Genomic DNA, 23,500 nt, shown 5'->3' on the forward strand with positions numbered 1-23,500 from the left:
GAGAATGAGTGAAGAAAGATTGACAAAGAGGATATATGTGTCGGAGGTGGAGGGAACGAGAAGTGGGAGACCACATTGGAGATGGAAGGATGAAGTGATAAAGATTTTGAGTGATTGGGGCTTGAACATATAGGAGGGTGAAAGGCGTGCAAGGAACAAAGTGAATTGGAACAATGTGGTATACCAGGATCAACGTGCTGTCAATGGATTGAACCAGGGTATGTGAAGTGTCTGGGGTGAATTAGGAAAGTTTTGTGGGGCCTGGATGTGGAAAGGGAGCTGTGGTTTTGGCGGATTACACATGACAGCTAGAGACAGCGTGAATGAATGTGGCCTTTGTTGTCTTATCCTAGCGCTACCTCACGCGCGTGCAGGGGGAGTGGGGTGTCATTTCATGTGTGGCGGGGTGATGACGGGAATGAATAAAGGGAGCAAGTATGAATTATGTGCATGTGTATATATGTATATATCTGTGTATGTGTGTATATATATATATATATATATATATATATATATATATATATATATATATATATATATATATATGTATATATATATATATATATATATATATATATATATATATATATATATATATATATATATATATATATATCTTTTCTTTCTTTTAAACTATTTGCCATTTCCCGCGTTGGCGAGGTAGCGTTAAGAACAGAGGACTGGGCCTTTTTTGGAATATCCTCACCTGGCCCCCTCTGTTCCTTCTTTTGGAAAATTAAAAAAAAAAACGAGATGGGAGGATTTCCAGCCCCCCGCTCCCTCCCCTTTTAGTCGCCTTCTACGACACGCAGGGAATACGTGGGAAGTATTCTTAATCCCCTATCCCCAGGGATATATATATATATATATATATGGAAAGGATCACAATTTTGCGCATGATCAAGACATTCCTGAGTCCATGGGGAAAATGGGAACTTATCGTGTTTCATTTTTCCCGTGGATGCATAGGAATATATATGTATACGTTGAAATGTATTGGTATGTATATTTGTGTGTGGACGTGTATGTATACACATGTGTATGTGGGTGGGTTGGGCCATTCTTTTGTCTGTTTCCTTGCGCTACCTTGCTAATGTGATGATACAGCGCTGGTGGCTGATTCACGTGAGAAACTGCAGAAGCTGGTGACTGAGTTTGGTAAAGTGTGTGAAAGAAGAAAGTTAAGAGTAAATGTGAATAAGAGCAAGGTTATTAGGTACAGTAGGGTTGAGGGTCAAGTCAATTGGGAGGTAAGTTTGAATGGAGAAAAACTGGAGGAAGTAATGTGTTTTAGATATCTGGGAGTGGATCTGGCAGCGGATGGAACCATGGAAGCGGAAGTGGATCATAGGGTGGGGGAGGGGGCGAAAATTCTGGGAGCCTTGAAGAATGTGTGGAAGTTGAGAACATTATCTCGGAAAGCAAAAATGGGTATGTTTGAAGGAATAGTGGTTCCAACAATGTTGTATGGTTGCGAGGCGTGGGCTGTGGATAGAGTTGTGCGCAGGAGGATGGATGTGCTGGAAATGAGATGTTTGAGGACAATGTGAGGTGGTTTGATCGAGTAAGTAACGTAAGGGTAAGAGAGATGTGTGGAAATAAAAAGAGCGTGGTTGAGAGAGCAGAAGAGGGTGTTTTGAAATGGTTTGGGCACATGGAGAGAATGAGTTAGGAAAGATTGACCAAGAGGATATATGTGTCGGAGGTGGAGGGAACGAGGAGAAGTGGGAGACCAAATTGGAGGTGGAGAGATGGAGTGAAAAAGATTTTGTGTGATCGGGGCCTGAACATGCAGGAGGGTGAAAGGAGGGCAAGGAATAGAGTGAATTGGATCGATGTGGTATACCGGGGTTGACGTGCTGTCAGTGGATTGAATCAGGGCATGTGAAGCGTCTGGGGTAAACCATGGTAAGCTGTGTAGGTATGTATATTTGCGTGTGTGGGGACGTATGTATATACATGTGTATGGGGGTGGGTTGGGCCATTTCTTTCGTCTGTTTCCTTGCGCTACCTCGCAAACGCGGGAGACAGCGACAAAGTATAATAAAAAAATATATATATATATATATATATATATATATATATATATATATATATATATATATATATATATATATATGTATGTACATAAATGCCCATGCACATGCATATACATACATATACATACACAGACACATGCATTGACACACTTTATATTTATTTTTGGTGCCTTAATTCATTCCCGTCGATACCGTGTTACACAAGAAATAATATCCCCCCCCAAATTCACCAAGGTAGCATCAGGAAAAGACAAAAAGCCACATTGTTCACACATATGACTAATCTACAGGCAAATTCTATTAAGATTCATGATATTCCAATTTGTTTTAGGCTATGTTGGAATGTGTGTAACTGAGTCTTATTTTCTTTCATGAAATTGAAAGATAGCAGCTTCTACTAATTAGTGAGAAAAATACGAAGCAATAGCAAGTAATGATGCATTTCCAAGTCTTGTGAGGTCTTAAGGAAAATCCTATGAATGTCACTTTTCATTGAGGCCAGCAGTATTTTTTGTAAGAGCTGTTGTAATTTTGGCATCATGTTGATTATGTTCCCTATTTATCACATCGCTCCAGTAGGAGCAGTGTGGCATGCAGAGGGTGATATACTGTTAGTGGACTGAATGAGGGCTTATAAAGCTTCCAGGGGAAGGACATCATATTTATGATATATCCTGAATGGCCACATCACTCCAATTGGAGCAATGTGGTATGCAGAGGATGATGTGCTGTCATTGGACTGAATGAGGGGTCATAAAGCACCTTTGGCAAAGCAAACTATGGAAAGGTTTATGGGTTCTGGCCATGGGGCTGTGGTTTTGGCACATTACACAGGACTGCTAGACAATGGTTGTGAGCATATGAGACCTTTTGTTATCTATTCCTTGTGCTACCATGCTTAACAAGTATGAAAAAGAGAAAGAATTGAATATGAATGATAATATTATATTGTTTGCTCTCTTTTTTGGTAACATTCATGAATTTTGATTTTAGTGCAATGCTCGTTTTGAACTTTCAAAAAATGAGCTGTCAAATAGCTGAAACTTAGTGTCTGTCGTTTAGTTGCTAGTTTTTTCTGAGTCCTGCACTGCCCCCATCCGTAATTATCATTACCTAGCGTCTTGATCATAAGAAGTTGTCCATGAGCTCGCTACCTGATTTGTAACTTTATCATGTTTGTAGAAAAATATCTGATTTTTTTTGGTTTTTAATAGTCATAGACTTTTTTTGAAAGTTTATGTTTTTATTACATTTGTATATCATCATAGGAAGATGAGAAGATATTAATTCAAGTGGGAGAAACAAGCTTAGTCAGTGAAAAGCTCTTATATGTTTTGAGAGGAAGGGTGAAAGGCATGCCCTAAGGATTATTTCTAGGGTTTGCAGTTAGTGCTGTTTACATTAGTCACTCTGAATGCTGATGTTTGCTCCATAGTTTTCCCGCAGTTCTACCTTGTGCCTGACACACAAAGCAAACTCAAGTATAGTCTTTCCATCTTTGAAGACAAGTGGTCTTTTGTAAATTATGCCTGTCAGACTGCAAAAAACCAGATTGGGGTGTTCTCTATCCAACCCAGCTGAATATACTGAGTCCTCATTAAATGAACTTTTACTGTTTTAAACTCGCATGCACTTTTTATTTTTGGCAATTAACATGATCTCAGTTCATAAACAGATTTGTCATTCTTCTTTATAGACCTGGAAGGTATGAAATGATTTTCCTCTGCTCTGTACTGTATTAGAGGAAGTGTTTTTTGAAATGCAAAATGGCCTAATGTGAAAGTATCACAGCTAATATAAACATAGAAACAGGTCTGCTCAGAAACAGTCAAAATGTGACAGGAAGTCTGCAACAGCATTATGATGAGATAGTTAATATGTTGACAGTGTGATTCTGAGCTGTAAAACATAGCTGTTGCACATACAGTAAATAGAGACTGCAAGAAATACAGGTTGTTAAAAAGACATAGCATGAATATGCTTATACTCGTCTATAAATCTACCTCGTGTATAGGTTGACCCTTGGTTTTTGGCCAAGAAATCATTAATTTATATGCCTCATGTATCGGTCAACTCAAATTAGGGTAATGAAGCACCATATTTTATGGCATTTAAAACTCATTTCAGAAAATCCTCACTGATGAAAAACACTCTACATCCTATAAACTGAGGTTTACTGAGCGCCAAAAGCAGATTGTTTACCATGTATTATTATGGCACTTTACACTGAAATGTGGGTAGTTTCAGGAAAAATATTGCACATATCCGTTCAAGTATTTATTCACAACAGGGTAGAATATTATTGTAGATTTTTTTTTTTTTTTTTTTTTTTTTTACTGAAAATCATTCAGAAAGTGATTACGGTAACATCTTTTGAACAGCGAAAGAAAGCGAAGGTTGACTGTTTTGTTCATAATTTTATCCCACTTTTCATCGGAATACGTATGTCATTTTAGCAAAACTATTATATTTCCCTGAATGTATTATAACAAGCACAGTATGACCAGAATATCATTGTAATGTAACAGTATTTTAACTGAAAACTTAAAAGACGAGTAACATCTCTTGAAAATCAGAAGGTTAGGTAAAGTGTTTTATTTTTTATATGTATCTTATCCTATTTTACATTGAAATACATGAGGTTTTAGCAAAACTACCTTTTGTTTCTGAGAATATATTCATTCATGGACAGTTTAGGTAAAATATACTTGTGATGTGAGTTTTTTTAACTGAAAACGATTCGAAAAACGTATTGTCGTAGCTGATATGGCAGAGCCCTGTCACATAGACCTTGCCTTTGCGTCAGCCCTTCATAAGCAGCCATTCCTGGCCTACCTCCGACCCACAGGAAACAGCATCACTACCCCCTGCTTCAGTTAGGTAGTGCCAGGAATGGATAAAAAAAGGCCACATTCATTCACACTCAGTCTCTAGCTGTCATATGTAATACACCAAAACCACAGCTTCCTATCCACAGCCAGGCCCCACAGACCTTTCCATGGTTTATCCCAGGTGTTTCACATGCCCTGGTTCAGGCCATTGACAGCATATTCTTAGGACTTTTTCAGAGGTAAACATATGGGCAAGTAGTCATAAACATCCTCTTGCGAGCTTATTTAGCTGGGTAGAGTTTTATGCCTTTGAGGAAAATATACCAGTTGTTGAAGAACTTAAGGTTGGTTACAAGTTGTATGTGAAACCAGTATTGTGGTATGAATGAATGCATGTGGGGAAGTAGATTGAGAAAGAAAGGCACAGTGTGATTAAGTAAGCAATTAAGGTCAAAAGTATTTGTAGAGAATGATTGCTGATCATGTACAGTGGAGTTTGAATTATTTCTCACATTTTTCCCTCTTCAATGAAGTTGCAGTTCACCACTATGGGGAATAAAGACAAAACACATGGATAAGCATGTTTTCCATTGTATAGCATGTCGGTATTTTTGACGAAATCTTTTTCTTTCTTTTTTCTTTTAAACTATTCGCCATTTCCCGCGTTAGCGAGGTAGCGTTAAGAACAGAGGACTGGGCCTTTTTTGGAATATCCTCACCTGGCCCCCTCTGTTCCTTCTTTTGGAAAATTAAAAAGAAAGATTAATATTAATCTCTTAGAAATGGGGTTTGGAAAAGTAGCTGAAAATTCTTTTCATGAAAAACTAAGGTTGTTATGACAGATCAAGAATTATTCCGTTGCTATTGTCATTTTTTGTACTGTACATTAAGTTAAGAATGTATGTATACATACTTTTTTTTTTTCCCTGAATGAGAGTTGTAAAGAAAGGAAAACTTTACGGGTCAGTAACTTAGTCAGTATGACTAACTGATCTTAGAAAAAGATAAGGAGCACTCTAAATTGGATAAGACATGGGGCACCATGTTTTCCTTTCTTGTTTGTAACTGTTGGCAAATGTGAAGTGAATGCTAGTTTCTTTTAGATGTAGCTATGTATTATCCCCATTTCTTAAATCCCCATGTTTCTAACATTCATCTGTAAATATATATATATATATATATATATATATATATATATATATATATATATATATGATTTGCATATTTTATGCATAGTGGGACTGCCCCTTCATATTATAAAGGTTATTGAAAGGTCTACTGCAGTGTCGGTGTGCCAGTTTTTAGTATTAAAAGTAATGGTTAAGGCTTATGTAATTTGTTATGCTGGTGACTAAGATCCAGTTTAAGTGAATGCCTGTAGTTCATTTCTTTTATAAGTTATAACCATACCATTTTATTGAAATTAGAATTTTATTGATGTGGAGGCACTTCGGTTAAACTTTTAAGATTGTGGGAATAACATATTTGAAGGCCAGAACTACAACAGACGTAAATACATTGCTCCGTTTTGTTTGCATGTTATTGTCATGTGTTGATAATGGGTGTGTTGTCTTTTTCATTCCATCATTGTATAGCAGTGTCACTAATTTTGGATGTTCTTCTGGTCTTCAAATAAGAGGAATATATTTGCATTTTTGCTTATATTTGATGTCTTATGAGTGTTATTTGAGATTTGTGCTTCAGAAGAAATGAGAAGCCATATGTCATAACATTTGACGACTTTTATGGTTGTTAATTGTGGAAAATAAAGATGTGTAAAGGATACTTTTATACATATATTATGGAGGGTAGTAAATTATTTTTCCATAGTCATCCATGAAATCATTAATGTTCTAGAAACATGGAGTGTTAGGAAGAAATTATTTGCACATACCTTATTTTTTCCCCATTGATAATTTTTTTTGTCCCACCATCTCTATTGTAGCTTCATTTAAGTCTGCCACACATTCATCTGTTTGTAAATGTTCCTCATATGTTTGTCTTTATTTCCATATTCTAATGGGTGATACATTCCTCCCTTAAGTGAATGGTTTGCTACCCTTGTTGGTATTAAACAGAGCAAATCATTGATGTGATCCATATGCAAGACCTGAGCCATATGCTTTGGGTGTTGCTGTTGGTTTTCTTTCTTTCTAGAATGTGTGGAGATTTATGCAAAGAAAACTTGTTTGGGAAAAATTCTATATATGTTGGTATGGATTGAAAATATGGCTAACATTATATAGAATGACAAAATAGATCAGATTTTTTTTTCAAAGGACTTCTTTTGAGTACTTAGAAGTTTCATATCAATATTTTCTTATGAATTGATGCCTAGTATTTGTGGATAAACTGTATTTTCTTTTTACAGAAGAATCAGCATATCGGTCTGAAGATCGTCCTGGTTCTGATGAGCGAGAAGAGAAATCTGGAGGATCGTCTGTGGATAACAACTCAGGAATGGGAAGTCAGCTTCGAGAAATCCTGCAGCAACACTCAGGACCTGGAAATAGTAGTGACCGTAGATGTGGAGGTTATTCTTCTGGCCTTAGCTCCAATAATTCCTCTAGTGGAGATGACAATAATAACAGTAGTCGATTATACAAATTCAAATCTAATATGAAGCACAGGTTCAGTGCTGATCTTGAACAATCACACCAAGTAAGAAAGAAGCGAAGAGATTCTGAATCTTCTTGCGGAAATTATACTGATTGTGAGAAGGACAGAGTCACTCCAACAGGTCCCATTTCTCTATCCCGACCAACTTCATGCCAAGATGGCTTCTCTCATGATTCAAGCAAATTGTTAGATGGCCGGGACAGCCCATTACTTGAAAAAAATCAAAGGTCACCAACACCTTCGCTGAAGTGTGACAGCCAGGGAGGCAGGAGTTCACCTTGTCGGCAGATGATTGATGTTGGCGCTGGGGGAACTGTCCCAATCTTTGCCCTAAATCAGAATGGAAGTTTTTATGTACCTCTAACAATTGATAGTACTCTCATTGCACCTGTCATGGCAGGATTATCTGATATCTCACCAGTTTTACATCCAGTATCCATAAGTGTTAATTTCTGTGGTCCTAGCCCAACAATAACAGCAAATACAGTCACGCCTAATCAGCCAATTTATGCTGGAAATCTTGTTTCTAATTCGTATCATTCGATGGGAAACAGACATTCTCATGCCACCCATAACTCGGCTGTGAATAATTTTGAAGCTAATGCATACAATGGACGACCTCACACTCGTGTATTTGGTGATCGCAAGCGTCGTGACCCATCACGGCAATTGGCCCATTTTGAAGAGCAGCGTACAAGTTTATCAAATGTTACAGATACTGTAGAAAAAAGAGAACCAGGAGAAGTCGACATGAGGGAATTACGTGATGTAAGGGAGACCAGAGAACACCATCACCGTCACTCAGATCACCAGCAACGGGACTTGCCTCGTGACCCGCTTTCCTGGTTAGACCATATGCGTGATTCTAAAGAAACAAAAGATCAGGAAACAACTCATGAAGTTAGAGAAGTACGAAGTATACGTAACCTACGTGACATTCGCAATGTTCGAGAAATGTGGGAAGTTCGTGATCCAGTGCAATCAGTGCGTGAATATATTGACACAAGTAGCAATTATCCAAATAACACAGCATACTCTCGGACTCATCCACACTGGGCTGCAGCGTATCAGGCACAGTCTAAGAGTTAAATATTGAAATAGGAAAATGAAAAAGGGTACACTTTGCACTGTACTGTGAAGTATTGATGTTACTAAAAGTTTTGTCAGCTGTGATTATATTTTTTAAAAATTGATGACTTTAATAATGGATCACAATATAAGTGTGATTTAGTACATATAAAGGAATAAACAGTTTTAGTTATGTCTGTTAACAAGAAATGTGCATTATGAGCATACAGTTTGGTGCAAAGGAATTTGTGGACAAATTATACCAGAACAGTTCTGTTTAAGTTTGAGACAGGAAAGTGCAATGTTGACACTTGTGCTTACTATCATTGTACGGATTGATCCAGTCGTACAGTGTTTTTGCTCAATAACCTTTACTGTGGACAGATATATAGGTTCCTTGAAATAATTCTTAATTATACTTAGAACGTACCTGAGTAACTAGACGCAGATGTGGCGTAAGTTGGTGCAAGTGAGTTGTTGGTGAAGGCAGTGATGGAGGGGGGCTAGTGTGGCTTTATCTGTGATTGGCAGTTTCAAGATTTCTTTCTCATTATTTAGATAAGTACATCTCAGCATATATATATATAGATATATATATATATCACTGGGGATAGGGGAGAAAGAATACTTCTCATGTATTCCCTGCATGTTGTAGAAGGGGAGGGAGCAGGGGGCTGAAAATCCTCCCCTCCCTTTTTTAATTTTCCAAAAGAAGGAACAGAGAAGGGGGCCTAGTGAGGATCATCCCTTGAGGCTCAGTCCTCTGTTCTTAATGCTACCTCGCTAATGCGGGAAATGGCAAATATGTATATGCCATTTCCCACTTTCTCCCATTTTAGTTGCCCTCTACAGCATGCTGGGAACATTTGGGAAGTACTCATTCTCCCCTATACCCAGGAAAATATATATAATCTGTATATGTCTGTAGAGTACATATTTTGATTTGTTTTAAATAAGCAATATTGCTGTCATTCTTCGAAATGTGTATTTTATAATCAACATTTAGTAAATTTTATTGACTGTGTGCACAAACTAATTTGAACATGAAAGTTCAAATTAGTTTGTACACACAGTCAATAAAATTTACTAAATGTTGATTATAAAATACACATTTCGAAGAATGACTGGACCCTTAATAAGTGGACCCTTATTTTAAAGCTCCAGTATTACTTGAATAGCCAATCTTTTAATGAAGTATGATCATACTGATTAATATATTTTCATAAGCCTCCACTACTGTCCAAACTAAGACTGGTCGTTTCCGTGATATGTATGATGAATAGTTTGTTATAGCTGCTGTAGAAGCAAAGCTTTTTATGTGTAAATGCCTGACAAGGTGTATATTTAAAGATATCTATTTAATGTTTTATATCACTGGTATCCAGTTGTATATTTAATGTTTCTGATTACCTTCAAATTGGAGTACAATATTTCCTTGTTGCTGTGTCCAGTGCTGTGATGCTGAATGCTTATGACTAAACTAAGAAAGGAATAGAATTATTTTGTAAAATAATAAAAGCAAAGTTGTAATTAAGAACTAAAACTAAAGATAGACTGGAGAGAAATAAAACATTTATCTGCATTTGTTTAACTGAAGGCAGCCAGACTTGAGAAAAAAAAAATGAAATTTTTTGTTTATTAAACCTTTCATTATTAAGTCATGAGCATCAGTTAGTTGATAAATATTCAGAAAAGCATATATAATATACAGATTACTTACAGGTGGGCTCTTTGCTTCTAAGAACCAAGTTCTTTTTCAAGAGCATATATGTATATATACATAATTTATGATCACACTAGTTGATATTTATGAAGATAAAATCATTATTAAAATAATTGAAACATTTTTCAATATATACATATGCACTACATGTTTCATTTAGACAGTCTGCTTAATCAGGTGCATACAATTCAAAGTTTTTCAAATTAAAAGTAGCACGCAGGCTTTTGTATATGTGTGTATATATGTAATCCTTGATACAAAGAAAACAATGCCGAGTTCAAATTATTTCAAAAAAATTTTCAGTACACACACACACACAAATATATACACCATGTTTGAGAGACAATCTCCCTCATCAGGTGCAAAAATTTTTTTAAAGTTGACACCAGTGTACAGGCTTCTATATTTAAAACATATGAACACACTTGATATTTTTGAGGGTGAAAACCCAGTTATGTTGGAAATCAAATAATTTTAACATTTCTGCACACGTTTCATAGACAATCCATATATATATATATATATATTTTTTTTTTTTTTCATACATATTAGGCATTTCCTGATTTGGTAACGTAGCATTTACAACAGATTATATAGCCTACGATAAAAAATCCTCACATGGTCCCATTCTGTTCCTTTAGAAAAGTAAAAAACATAGTGTATATATGTATGTATATATATATATATATATTGGAAAGGATCACAATTTTGCGCATGATCAGGATATTCCTATGAGTCCACATGGAACATGAAACATGAAAAGTTTCCAAGTACACTTTCGTGTAATAATCACATCATCAGGGGAGACACAAGAGAGAAATATAAGTCAGTTGATATACATCGAAGAGACGAAGCTAGGACGCCATTTGGTAAACATGTTTACCAAATGGCGTCCTAGCTTCGTCTCTACGATGTATATCAACTGACTTATATTTCTCTCGTGTCTCTCCTGATGATGTGATTATTACACGAAAGTGCACTTAGGAACTTTTCGTGTTTCATTTTCCCCGTGGACTCATAGGAATATATATATATATATATATATATATATATATATAATACAAACCCCCAACAGCCAGGATCAAACCTGGGACCCCTGCATAGCAGGCGGGAGTGCTACGATAGCAGTAGCACTCCTGCCTGCTACCCATGGGTCCTGCCTGTTGGAGATTTGTATGTTAAATGGAAGTGCATGTCCATATGCACTATATATACATAAATGCCCATACCTACAGACATATACATTATATATATACATGTACATATTTATACCTGCTTGCCTTCTATTCATTCCTGGCGCCACCCAATCCCACAGGAAATAGCATCACTACCCCTGCTTCAGCATGGTAGCGCCAGGAAACTTACAAAAAAGGCCACATTCATTCACAGTCAGTCTCTAGCTGTCACGTTTAATGCACTGAAACTTTCCACAGCTTCCTATCGTCATCCAGGCCCCCATAGACCTTTCCTTGGTTTACCCCAGGCGTTTCACATGTCTTGGTTCAGTCCAGTGACAGCATGATGATCCAAGTATATATATATATATATATATATATAAAGCCCGTGTATTTTCTCAAGTGATTTAAAGGCAAATAATCAATAGAAAATATTTGCTTGTGATCTTGCTCTTGATTAAACTTTCAAACATCGAATCTACCTCAAAACTGTGAAAGCAGATATAGACTAGCCTTAATTCTTATTTCAAAAGAACATGTTTAGAAGCAAATAGTTCTGAATATCGAAACATTTCACTGTAATTACACTGATAATGGGCATTTTATTTATTTAAAAGATTCTTCTCCACATTTCCTCCTGTGGAGGTGTACATTTCCCCCAAGTTCATTAGTCTGTATTTGGTGATTCTTATTTTGTTATTGATTTGTAAATTTTCTGAAATTTATCAGTAAAGTACTATTTTTATATAACATTTTCTAACTTACCTTTGTTAAACTTTATCTTGGTTACTTGTTTGATACTTTGTACTATTTTATTCATACTTCAACCATTGTTTATTTATTTTTCAAAATATTATTGACTGATTTTTACTACTGTAGTAGCCACTGAAATAAATTTATCACAAATTCTACTTTTAAAAGTTGTAAAAAAATGTATTAAAGTTACATAACATGTAAAACTTTTGTTGTAAATTTTATATGTAAATATATTAACTATAATTTGTTTGAAATTTTATAATGCTGTAAATGGGAACAATCTAAATATTACCATGGCTTCAGAATGATTGTGAATCAGAATTAGTTATGAAACTTTTGAAAATGAGTGCTTTAGTATGTGATGTGAATTTAGAAATATGTATATCTCAGCAAAATTACCAGAATGTTTCAAGTAAAAAATTTTTGTAATAAAAGACAAAATGTTAAAAAGAAATTTTGAGGACTTAGGATTTAGTCGTCTTGTTAGTTATTGAATTTGTTCCCAAACCAGCAGCTAATTCATTCCTTACAGTCATAGGATTAATAGATATATTGTTGTCCCATTGTGTATCATCAGTTATGATAAATGTACATAAAATGAATACTGAATGATGTCTAGCACTGAAATGAATCCTTATATGAATTTGTGTTTTACGCATCCTGATATATATTTAGATACGGAAAATAGTCCGTTGTGATGAAGTTGGAATTGTGTTCTTAGCCTTTTGAGACATTGCATATGCAAAATTAACAATAACACCCTTACATGCAATGGCAGAAAAATAAGAATGGTTAACTTTCTAAACAAATTAAAGTTTGTGTGTAATTACATGAAATAATTGGTGCATTAAAACTGGAAAGTGTTCTCAATAGTCAAAATCCCTGGAGATCTGAACATCACTGTAGTTGAAACAGTCTTCTGCATCCTTGCACCATGGTGCTGAAAAGAAAAATGATTAGAATATAATTAAATGTGTGTACATAACATTGTATATAATTTTTGTATATAATTTCAAGCCATTGTTTTGCAACAAGCCAAGAAAGTGAAATGTTAAATATCTAAAACCAAAAGTAATCTTAAATATGAATAAAACAAACATCTTAAGTATGATGATAGAAATTTAGCAAAGCTCAAGGGATAACTAATGACACTTATTAAGTTTACTTTTACTACCCACCTGGATAGCTCGTGCAAACTGTCTGTGAGTTAACTTATACTATACACCAGGAGAGGTCATGCAAGTTCTCCATGTAGCAAGAAACTAGACTGCTGATTCTGCCATTAAGACTGCTTTATACCTGCCTGACTAGTCAGATTTAAATAAAAAAAAATGCCAAAATCAATCACAAAAGCTTCACCTCATAATCCGTTTGACTCGGAAATGAGCTTTCTTATGGAGCAGTTCTTTCTGTCATTCTCTACGATCTCTTAAATGACCTCTAACCACCTCATGCAAGCCACACATATGCAGATAATCTCATAGTCACATCACAAAACTGATTGTCCTCTGGCAACAAAAAGAAGCAAAACTACATCAGACAATCAGAACATTGCCTCGTTCAAACTAAAATGTCAGCTTTCACCATCACCCTCTTCATCTTGGACTTGCACATCCACCCTACAACTTTCCATGGCCCTGAATGTTCAACCACTTGCAATCAAGAGAACTCGCACCATTCTGTACAAATAAAAACAATGTACAGGTGACCTTTACTCCCTATATCACATATTAATACAAAGATCATAAACTACACACACTCAGAACACTTAATGGCACCAGTTTGGATGTGTAAAAATATACATGAGGATCCTCTAGAAACAGAAAATTCCCTTATCTGTAAACTACACTTCATCTGCTTGGTCATCCAACCTATAAAAAAATATATAAAAAATTTGCAAACCACACGCACAAGGTCCTCTGAAAAACTGTTGGCTGTCAAGCATCCAACCATAAACACTTGATACCTGCATAATAAAAAAAATATTACCAATGCAATCTCACTTCAATATGCTCAGTACCTGAGGCTTTGCAACAGCACTAAATCCCCCACCCACTTAAACCACACTAGAACTGCCAATCCTCAAGTTGAAATAAAAAGAATTAACCCAGCTTAACACTTCAGCAACCTATACTCATGGATATCCTTCCCTAACACACATGGTTATGAATGAACACCACACATATACATTAAAGACTTGACAAGCACTTAACAACAATCTTCCCAAAACACATCCAACACTAAACCCCAATCTGCATTTCTGGACACCGCTCACCTCTCCAACACTACAAAAGTAGAATCAATGTATCACATGACCTGTTGTGCCCCAGATATAACTTCCATTCTGAGGACAATGAACTTTTACTCCTTACCAGTAATTGTCCTACACCATTACTACTCCTCGACCTTCCTGTGTGCTATGGAAGCTCTAAGGAAGGGATTTCTGGGGCGGGAAATTAGGTATAAATTCATACAACATTATTATTATGAGGTAAACTGACCAGGAAGACAGGAACCCTTGCAATCCCTGTAACGATGAGGGGGATCGCCTTCACACTGCTGGTCATTCACTACAAGGCTGGCTTGGGTTAGCATGTTTCCACTGTTTACATTTTGCTCACTCTGATCCTGGTTAATATGAATGGCACACTCCACACGTCGGTACTGGACACCAGCACCACACGTTTCGCTACAGGTTCCCCAGTCACTAACACTCCAGCTGGTTCATCAAATTAGACAAAATCTTTATCTATTAGCCTTACTCTATATATGCATCTTAAACTATATTTCAGTAATATCCATTGTTTGTCTATGCTAAATATTTAATTCTTACTTTTAAAATAATGACACTAAAGCTTACAGTTAATGCAAATATAAACAGTGAATTGGCTGGAAAAATCAGTGTAATTATCAAAACAAACTGATAATTTCAGCACCTCTACTGAGTGTGGAGAATGCCCATTCATAAACTTACAGAGCTCAAAAGAATATAATACCTTAAGTCATCTGGCTATTTCATACTATATATTACCTGGGGTGCTGACACTGGGGCATATGGCAGGGCTCTAGTTGCCGTGTAGGGGTAATGTAACCCTGGCAAGAATTGTCATCAACTACCTCATTTGTCAGGACATCAACACATTCCATCTGCACCAGACGTGTCCCTGGACCACAAGTCACACTGCATGCGCTAACCTTTGTCCGTGGCATTGCCTGCACCATTCCATGAGTCACGAGAAGGGGGAAGAAGGAACAACTCTCGCAAAAAGGCAGTATAATTATGGGTTAGACAAACAAGGACTTGAATATACAAAGGCAAATTTTTACTACATATACATATGAAAAAACTCAACAGTGATGTGCAATCATATTGCATTCACACCATCATGTGCATACATTACCACATCTGATCAAAGCAATGTCACAGCCATGCCCTGTGACTAACTAACCTTGGGTGCATTGAGAGGTAGGAAGACATCATTCTGTCCCACATACTCCTGAAGTGACTGGCTAGACAGGACATCAAATGAAGTCCTTGGAGCTGTGCCCTGGGAGATGTCTTCAACTGATGATCCAGAGTGGCTGTCAGATTTGTACCTGGCTGTTACTTTGATGTTAGGTGACAATTCGAAACCCCTTTTATCCAGATGTGACATCACAGATAGTTCATGAGACACACTCTTTCTGGATGTCTGAACATTAAAATCTAAATTATATTCCTCCTCCATTATTGCTATTATTTCTTTGGTAGTGGAAACCCTCTCTAAGACATATGACTTTCCTCGCCATTCAATCATGGGTTGATTCTTGAGGCCTTCATCCTCTGAGTCTGAGGTATATGTAAAAGCAGTGTCATCAGCTTGGATGACAATTTTCATTGGTGGGCAGGCATCCTCTGAAACACTTGCTATCAAAGATGCTGTGCCACAGCTGGGTACCCAGGCTTGCCATGATGATGGGAGTAACTTGCATAAGCTGTTTGGATCAACTGTGATGTTCATTATTGCCTGAATTACATCAACCAACACATTGCTTATGCTTTGCTCTTTTGGCTGGCAGATTGTGCAAGGAAGTTCCTGTTGTAAAGGGGTTTTCACGGGCACTTTGGTGACATTATTATCCAACAAGTTGATGAAAAGAAAATGTTTTGGGCACTTACCATTAAAGGAACAATTGAATAAATCATGTAAAGCTGGGGCCAAGAAGTGACAAATAGCTTTTGGCAAATTTTCTAATTCTTTGGGAAATTTAGCCTCCAAATCACACTTAACAAAGCTAAAGTGAGATTCCTTTTCCTCCAATCCAGTAAGTGGAGCGAACAGAGTTCGAGCTCCTTCTTCACCATCATCGTCAATATTTCCCAGGAATGAATAGTTTATGCCTTTCCAGTGGAGGGATTTGCCCAGAGTTTCACCTTGCTTTTCAGGAATATAAGTATAATTATTCTTTGCCATCTTAATAATAATCTTCTGAGGCATACAGTCTTTCTCCAAATCCAATGGGTTGAATCTTGGGCAGTGAAGGGCTGGATGGAGCAAATGTGGAAGAGCTTGACAGACATAAGGATCTTTAACAGGATCTCTTATGTCCTTGAGGATAGCCTTTGACAGCCTCTTTGTCTTGTCATCTGAAATGATGGTATAACTTCCAAAGAAGCATGATTCAGCAGCATTCTCCAGTTGGGTCATGTCACTATGTACCCTCGTCAGATTACCAGATGAAAGATCAATATGAAGGTCATACTCTGAGCAATCTGTAGTGCAGTTAAAGAGTTGGTGATAAACTGGTGCAATGAAAGGGCAGATTTCTCTTGGAATATTCGGCAGGGAGTGAGGGGGATGGGTATTAGTAGTCAGGTTGCAAGAGCAATTACCTGATATTAAAGGCAGTAATGTAGGGCAACTGGTGGCACCATGTGTCGTTGCGCATGGTTCTGCTGAGATTTCAAGTGATTGCGTGGTTAAAGCTGATGAGGATGATGTAGTTGTGGGTGGTGGTGATGGTGACATAAATACTGGAGAAGGCGTACCTAGAAAATAAGATGGCAATGTAGTTTTCAGGGTTTACTACAGTAATACTGTACTTAAAAAAAAATTCCTGTGAACTGCCTTGAGGAACTTTCAATGCAGTCCATTTAGAACAATTGTTTCCAAATTACATACAATGCAGCATTGATGAGATAAAATCTTTAAGCAGTAAATAAAAACTAAATCTCTTAAAAGTTTAAATTAGTATTTAAACAGCTAAAATGATAATAAAGTTTCATATACTTGAGAAGCATCATCAGGAACTGGTAGCCATAATCAAGCAGAGGTAAAGGCCTTTATTACCAGGGACCGGAGAGCAAAGGTTAGCAACATGTTTTGACCAAGAAATGAAGTTGTGGGTATGGAACTCAAATTACTATCACTGGGACCTTCAGCAAAGCATAGATAATACAACTGTGTTCAGTAGTGTTATAGCTAGAAAGTACAGCAGATGGGGTTAAGAAAAATATGCTTTCAATCAGTTGTAGCTCAGTATGAGCAGCATTTATTGGCTGTTGACTGAAGAGTAATTGATTAATGTGGTTTTAAGAGATAAAAAATACTTATAATTGGAGAGTGACTTTTATGTGGCAATAAAAGAACTGAAAGAAGCTTATACTTGAACTGCTACAGATATACTGGGTATATAGGAGATAACTAAATGCAGTGAAGAGATTTTACCAGGAAAGTAAGACATATATGTTAGTGTGTAAGGGAGACTGGATGGTTTCTAGTGAAGTAAGGTCTCCAGTAAAGGTGTAAGATGTCACCACAGTTGTTTAGCCTGTTTAACAGACAGGATGGTGAGGGAAGTACATGTACCAGTGTTGGAGCAAGGAGATCAACCAACTAAAACCGAAGGGGGAACAAACCACCCTCAACTAGGAAGCAAGCCACAGACCCAATCCCCCTTGCCCTGACACCTAAACCAACAAAGAGGGGACAAATCATGTACAACCAGGAAGCCATCTGCACCCATCCCATGGGGCCCTCCCCAGAATGGAATAAAATTGTCTGGTGTCAGCAAAAATATAAGCCATGGTTCCCAACTTGTACAGCACTCCCCATCACGTGCCTAGGATTCCCTAGCATTCCCAGAGCATCCACAATCATAACCAGGATACCCTAACACCTCAACCTACTATGGGGGAACAAGCCACCCACAAGTAGCTGCCTGGGGCCCTCCACAGAGCTGAATAAAATGGTCTGGTGTTACCAAGAATAAAATCCATAGAGTTCCCTAACCATACAGTCCTCCCCAGCAGCCCATCAACTGCCTAGGATTCCCAAGTATCCTCAATGCACCCACAATCACAAACAGGATACCCCGATACCTCAACCAACCAAGGGGGAACACAGCACTCACGACCAAGAAGCCAGCTACACGGTGCCTGCTATCTGGAGCCCTCCCAAGGGATGAATAAAATGGTTTAACTTTAGCAAGAATGAAATCCAAACAGTTCCCTAGCTGTAGAGTCCTCCCCAGCAGCCCAACAAGGGACAAGGATTTTCCAGCATCCTCAGTGCACCCACAATCACAACCAGGATCCCCTGACACCTTAAACATATATGGATAGACAAACGAACCACAACCAGGAAGCCAGTCACAGGGTGATCGCTGCCTAGAGCCTTCACCATAGCTGAATAAAATGGTCTGGTATTAGCAGAATAAAATCCATAGAGTCCCCTGGCCACATAGCCCTCCCCAGTGAGTTGCTAAGGGCCTAAAATTCCTCACCATCCTCATTGTACCCACAAGCACACCCAAGATACCCTGACACCTCAACCAACCAAGGGGAGATAAAAGAACCATAACCAGAAAGCAAGCCACAGGATGCTCGCCATCTGGGGCCCTCCCCAGAGCTGAATAAAATGGTAGCGCATTGTCAAGAATATAATCAACAGAGCCCCGTATAGTAAAAGCCCTTCCCAGCAAGCCACCAAGGGCCTAGAATTCCCAAGGATCCTTAGTGCACCCACAGTCACAAACAGGATACCAATACCTCAACCAGCCAAGAAGGAATAAACCACTATGACCAGAAAGCCAGCCACAGGGTGCCTGATGCCTGGGGACCTCCCTAGAACTGAATAAAATGGTCTTGCATAAGCAAGAATCAAATCAATAGAGTCCCCTAACTGAATGACCCTCCCCAGCAGGTTAATAAGTGCCTAGGATTCCCCAGCATCCTAAGTGCACCCACAATCATAACCAGAATACTCTAACACCTCAACCAACCAAGGGAGAACAAACCAACCAAAACCAGGAAGCCATCTACAGGGTCCCTGCCTCCTAGGGTCTTCCTCAGAAATGAATAGAATGGTCTAGCATTACCAAGAATATAATCCACAGAGTCCCCTAGCCACATAGCCCTCCCAAACAGCCCATCAACAACCTAGGATTCCCCAGCATCCTCAATGCAGTGCACCCACAATCACAACCAGGACACCCTGACGCCTTACCCAAACAAGGGGAACCACAACCAGGAAGCCAGCCACAGGACACTCACTGCCCGGATCCCTCCCAATAGCTGAATAAAATGGTCTAGCATCAGCAAACCATCCAAACCATCCCCTACCTGCACAGCCTTCCCCAGCAACCTACCAAGGGTCTAGGATTCCCCACCATCCTCAGTGCACCCATAAGCACAACTATGATGGCCTGACACGTCAACCAACAAATGGGGGACAAACCATCCACAACCAGGAATTCAGTCAGAGGGTGCAGCGTGCCTTAGATCCTCCTCAGAGATGAATAAAATGGTCTGGCATTACCAAGAATAAAATCCATAGTGTACCCATGCCACATAGCCCTCCCCAGCAGCCCACAAATGGTGTAGGATTCCCTAGCATTCTCTGTCTACCCATAAGCACAACCAGAATACACCTAACATCTCAACCAACCAAGGGGGGACAAACCATCCACAACAGGGAACGAGGCCATAAGGTGCCCTCTGTCTGGGGTCCTCCCCAGAGATAAATAAAATGGTTTGGCATTAGCAAGAATAAAATTCACAAAAATCCCTAGCCACACAGCCCTCCCCAACAGCCCATCAAATGCCTAGGATTCCCCATCATCGTCAGTGCACCTGCAATCACAGCCAAGATACCCTAACACCTCAACCAACCAAGGGGGAACAAACTATCCATGACCAGGAAGCAAGCCATAGGGTGCCTGCCCCCTGGGGCCCTACCAAGAGATGAAGAAAATGGTCTTGTGTTATCAAGAATAAAATCCATACATTCCCCTAGCCGTACAGCCCTCCCCAGCATCTTACCAAAGGCCTAGGATTCTCCAGCATCCTCAGTGCACCCACAATCACAATCAGGACACCCTGAAACCTTAACCAAATAAGAGGGGATGAACAAACTATCCAAAACCAGCAAGGCAACCACAGGGTGCTCGCTGCCTGGGCCCTTCCCAAAGCTAAATAAAAGGGTCTGGTATTAGCAAGAATAAGACCCATACAGTCCCCTAGCTACACAGCCCTCCACAGCAGGCTACCAAGGGTCTAAAATTCCTCAGCATCCTCAGTGCACCGACAATTATAACCAGGATGCTCTACCAAGAGGGTATAAGCCACCCACAACCAGGAAGCCAGCTAAACAGCACCCCAGAGCTGAACAAAATGGTCTGGCATAAGCAAGAATAAAATCCATGGAGTCCTCTAGCCACACAGCCCTTTCCAGCAACCTACCAAGGGACTAGGATTCCCCACCATCCTCAGTGCACCCATACACACAACCATGATAGCCTGACACATCAACCAACAAATGGGGAACAAACCACCCACAACCAGGAAGGCAGCCAGAGGGTGCTGTATGCCTTGGGCCCTCATGAGAGATGAATAAAATGGTCTGGATTTAGCAAGAATAAAATCCATAGTGTACCTAGGCTGCACAGCTCTCCTCAGCAGCCCAATAAGGGTGTAGGATTCCCTAGCATCCTCAGTGCACCCATAAGCACAACCTGAATACCCTAACACCTAAACACCCACAACAGAGAAGGAAGCCATAGTGTGCCCACTCCCTGAAGCCCTCCCTAAAACTAAATGAAATGGTCAGGTATTTGCAAAATAAAATCCATAGTCTTCTAGCTGCGCAGCCCTCCCCAGCTGGCTACCAAAGGCCTAAAATTCATCATCATCCTCTGTGCATCCACAATCACACCCAGGGTACCCTGACACCTCAAAAACCAAGGGGGAGGGCTAAGTGAACCACAACAATGAAGCAAGCCATATGATGCTCAACGTCTGGGGCCTTTCCCAGAGCAGAATAAAATCGTCTGGCATTAGCAAGAATAAAATCAATAGAGGCCTGTAGAGCAAAAGGTTTCCCCAGCAGCTCACCAAGGTCCTAGGATTTCCAGCACTTTCAGTGCACCCACATAGACAACTAGGATACCTTGAAACCTCAACCAACCAAACGGGAACAACCCACCTACGACCAGAAAGCCATCCACAGGGAGCCCGACATGTTTGGGACCTCCCTCGAACTGAATAAAAAGGTTTGGCTTCAGCAAGAATAAAATTCAAAGAGTTCCCTACCCACATAGCCAACCCCAAAGAGCCCATCAACTACCTAGGATTCACCAGCATCCTTTGTGCACACACAATGACAGCCAAGATACCCTAACACCTCAACCTACCATAGGGGGAACAAACTATCCATGATAAGCCATTGGGTGCCCACACCCTGGGGCCCTCCCCAGAGATAAATTTAATGGTCTTGTGTTAGCAAGAATACAATCAATACATTCCCCTAGTCATACAGCCCTCACCAGCATCCCACAAAGGCCCTAGGATTCTCCAACATCCTCAGTGAACCTACAATCACAACAAAGATACTCTGACACCTTAACCAAATAAAGAGGGAAAGACGAACCATGATCAGGAAGCCTGTGACAGGGTGCTTGCTGCCTGGGGCCCTCCCTAGAGCTGAACAAAATGGTCTAACATTAGCAAGAAGAAAATGCATCCAGTTCCCTAGCTACACAGCCCTCCCCAGGAACCTACCAAGGGTCAAGGATTCCCCACTATCCATAGCAAATCAACAAGCACAACCAGGATACCCTGACACCTCAAGCAACCAATGAGGGACAAAGCACCCACAACCAGGAAGTTAACCAAGGGGCACCCTATGCCTTGGGCCCTCCTGAGAAATGAATAAAATGGTCTGGCTTTAGCAAGAAAAAATCTTGAGAGTACCCTAAGCACAAAGCCCTCCCCAGCAGCCCACAAAGGTTGTAGGATCCCCAGCATTTTCAGTGCACCCATAAGCACAACCAGGAAGGAAGCAACAGGGCACCTGCTGCCTTGGGCCCTCCCCAGAGCTGAATAAAATGGTCTGGCATTAGTAATAAAATCCAAAGAGTCCCACATAGGAAAAGCCATCCCCAGCAGCCCACCAAGGGCCTAGAATTTCCTAGCATCCTCAGTGCACCCACAATCATAAGCTGGATACCCCGACACCACTAATCACAGGTGAACAAACCATCCACGTTCAGGAAGCCAACCAAAGGGTGCCAGCTGCCTGGAGCTGAATAAAATGATGTGGCATAAACAAGAATCCATAGTCCCCTAGCCACACAGCCCTCCCCAACAGCCTACCAAGGGCCTAAGATTCCCCAGCATCCTTTGTGCACCCACAATCACAACCAGAATACCCTGACACCTCAACCAACTAAGGGGAACAAACCACCTACAACCAAGAAACCAGCCACTGGGTGCCCACTGCCTGGGTTGGTGACAAACTCTGGGAGAGAAAGTAAAGGTAGAGGAGCTGAGATGAGATGGAACCATATGAGTGCAAGTTTAAATGGAAATGACTAATGGGAAAAGAAGCGCTTTAGGTGCCTTGGAGAGAACTCAGGAGCAGATGAGAACCATGGGTGCCAAAGTGAATCAAAGGGTGGAAGATAGGTTATGGATCTGGGTGCATTAAGAAGAGTATGGAAAGAAAAGTCAGTATTCAAAGGCCTTTGAAGGTAAGGTAGTCCCAACACTGCTGTATCGATGTGTCCTAAATCTTGAATGATTAAGAAAGGAAGGGGGTGAGGTATGTTGGATAGAAAATGCCTGAGGAAGATATGTGGCATGTGGTGGGCTGTCTGTTTAAGAAATGACACTATTACAAAGAGGTGTAGTAGTCAAGATAGTCTGAAAAAAAAAAGGCTAACCAGGTTATGCTAAAACAGTTTGGTCTTACAGAGACAAATGAAGAGAGACTAACAGAGTCTCTCTGGGAAGTACAGGAAGCTAGGAGG

At 39.5% G+C, this 23,500-nt stretch overlaps 2 protein-coding genes across 7 annotated transcripts in view; one reads left to right on the plus strand and one right to left on the minus strand.

Annotated features, from left to right (window-relative positions):
- LOC139747565 (uncharacterized) overlaps positions 1-10,137 on the plus strand; it is a 122,430-nt gene extending 112,293 nt beyond the window's left edge. For all 5 annotated transcript variants that reach the window (XM_071659994.1, XM_071659995.1, XM_071659992.1 and 2 more), the window contains one exon: positions 7,242-10,137. In XM_071659994.1, the coding sequence (XP_071516095.1) occupies positions 7,242-8,578 (1,337 nt within the window). In that variant the 3' untranslated portion in view covers positions 8,579-10,137. The remainder of the gene's footprint in view (positions 1-7,241) is intronic.
- A 45-nt stretch (positions 10,138-10,182) lies between these two features.
- LOC139747562 (uncharacterized) overlaps positions 10,183-23,500 on the minus strand; it is a 34,055-nt gene continuing 20,737 nt past the window's right edge. For both annotated transcript variants that reach the window (XM_071659975.1, XM_071659976.1), the window contains exons 14-17: positions 15,661-17,240; positions 15,243-15,424; positions 14,713-14,930; positions 10,183-13,151 (exon numbers count right to left, since the gene is read on the minus strand). In XM_071659975.1, the coding sequence (XP_071516076.1) occupies positions 13,078-13,151; positions 14,713-14,930; positions 15,243-15,424; positions 15,661-17,240 (2,054 nt within the window). In that variant the 3' untranslated portion in view covers positions 10,183-13,077. The remainder of the gene's footprint in view (positions 13,152-14,712; positions 14,931-15,242; positions 15,425-15,660; positions 17,241-23,500) is intronic.

Source organism: Panulirus ornatus, chromosome 69, assembly GCF_036320965.1.
Source record: "Panulirus ornatus isolate Po-2019 chromosome 69, ASM3632096v1, whole genome shotgun sequence".
Lineage (NCBI taxonomy): Eukaryota > Metazoa > Arthropoda > Malacostraca > Decapoda > Palinuridae > Panulirus > Panulirus ornatus.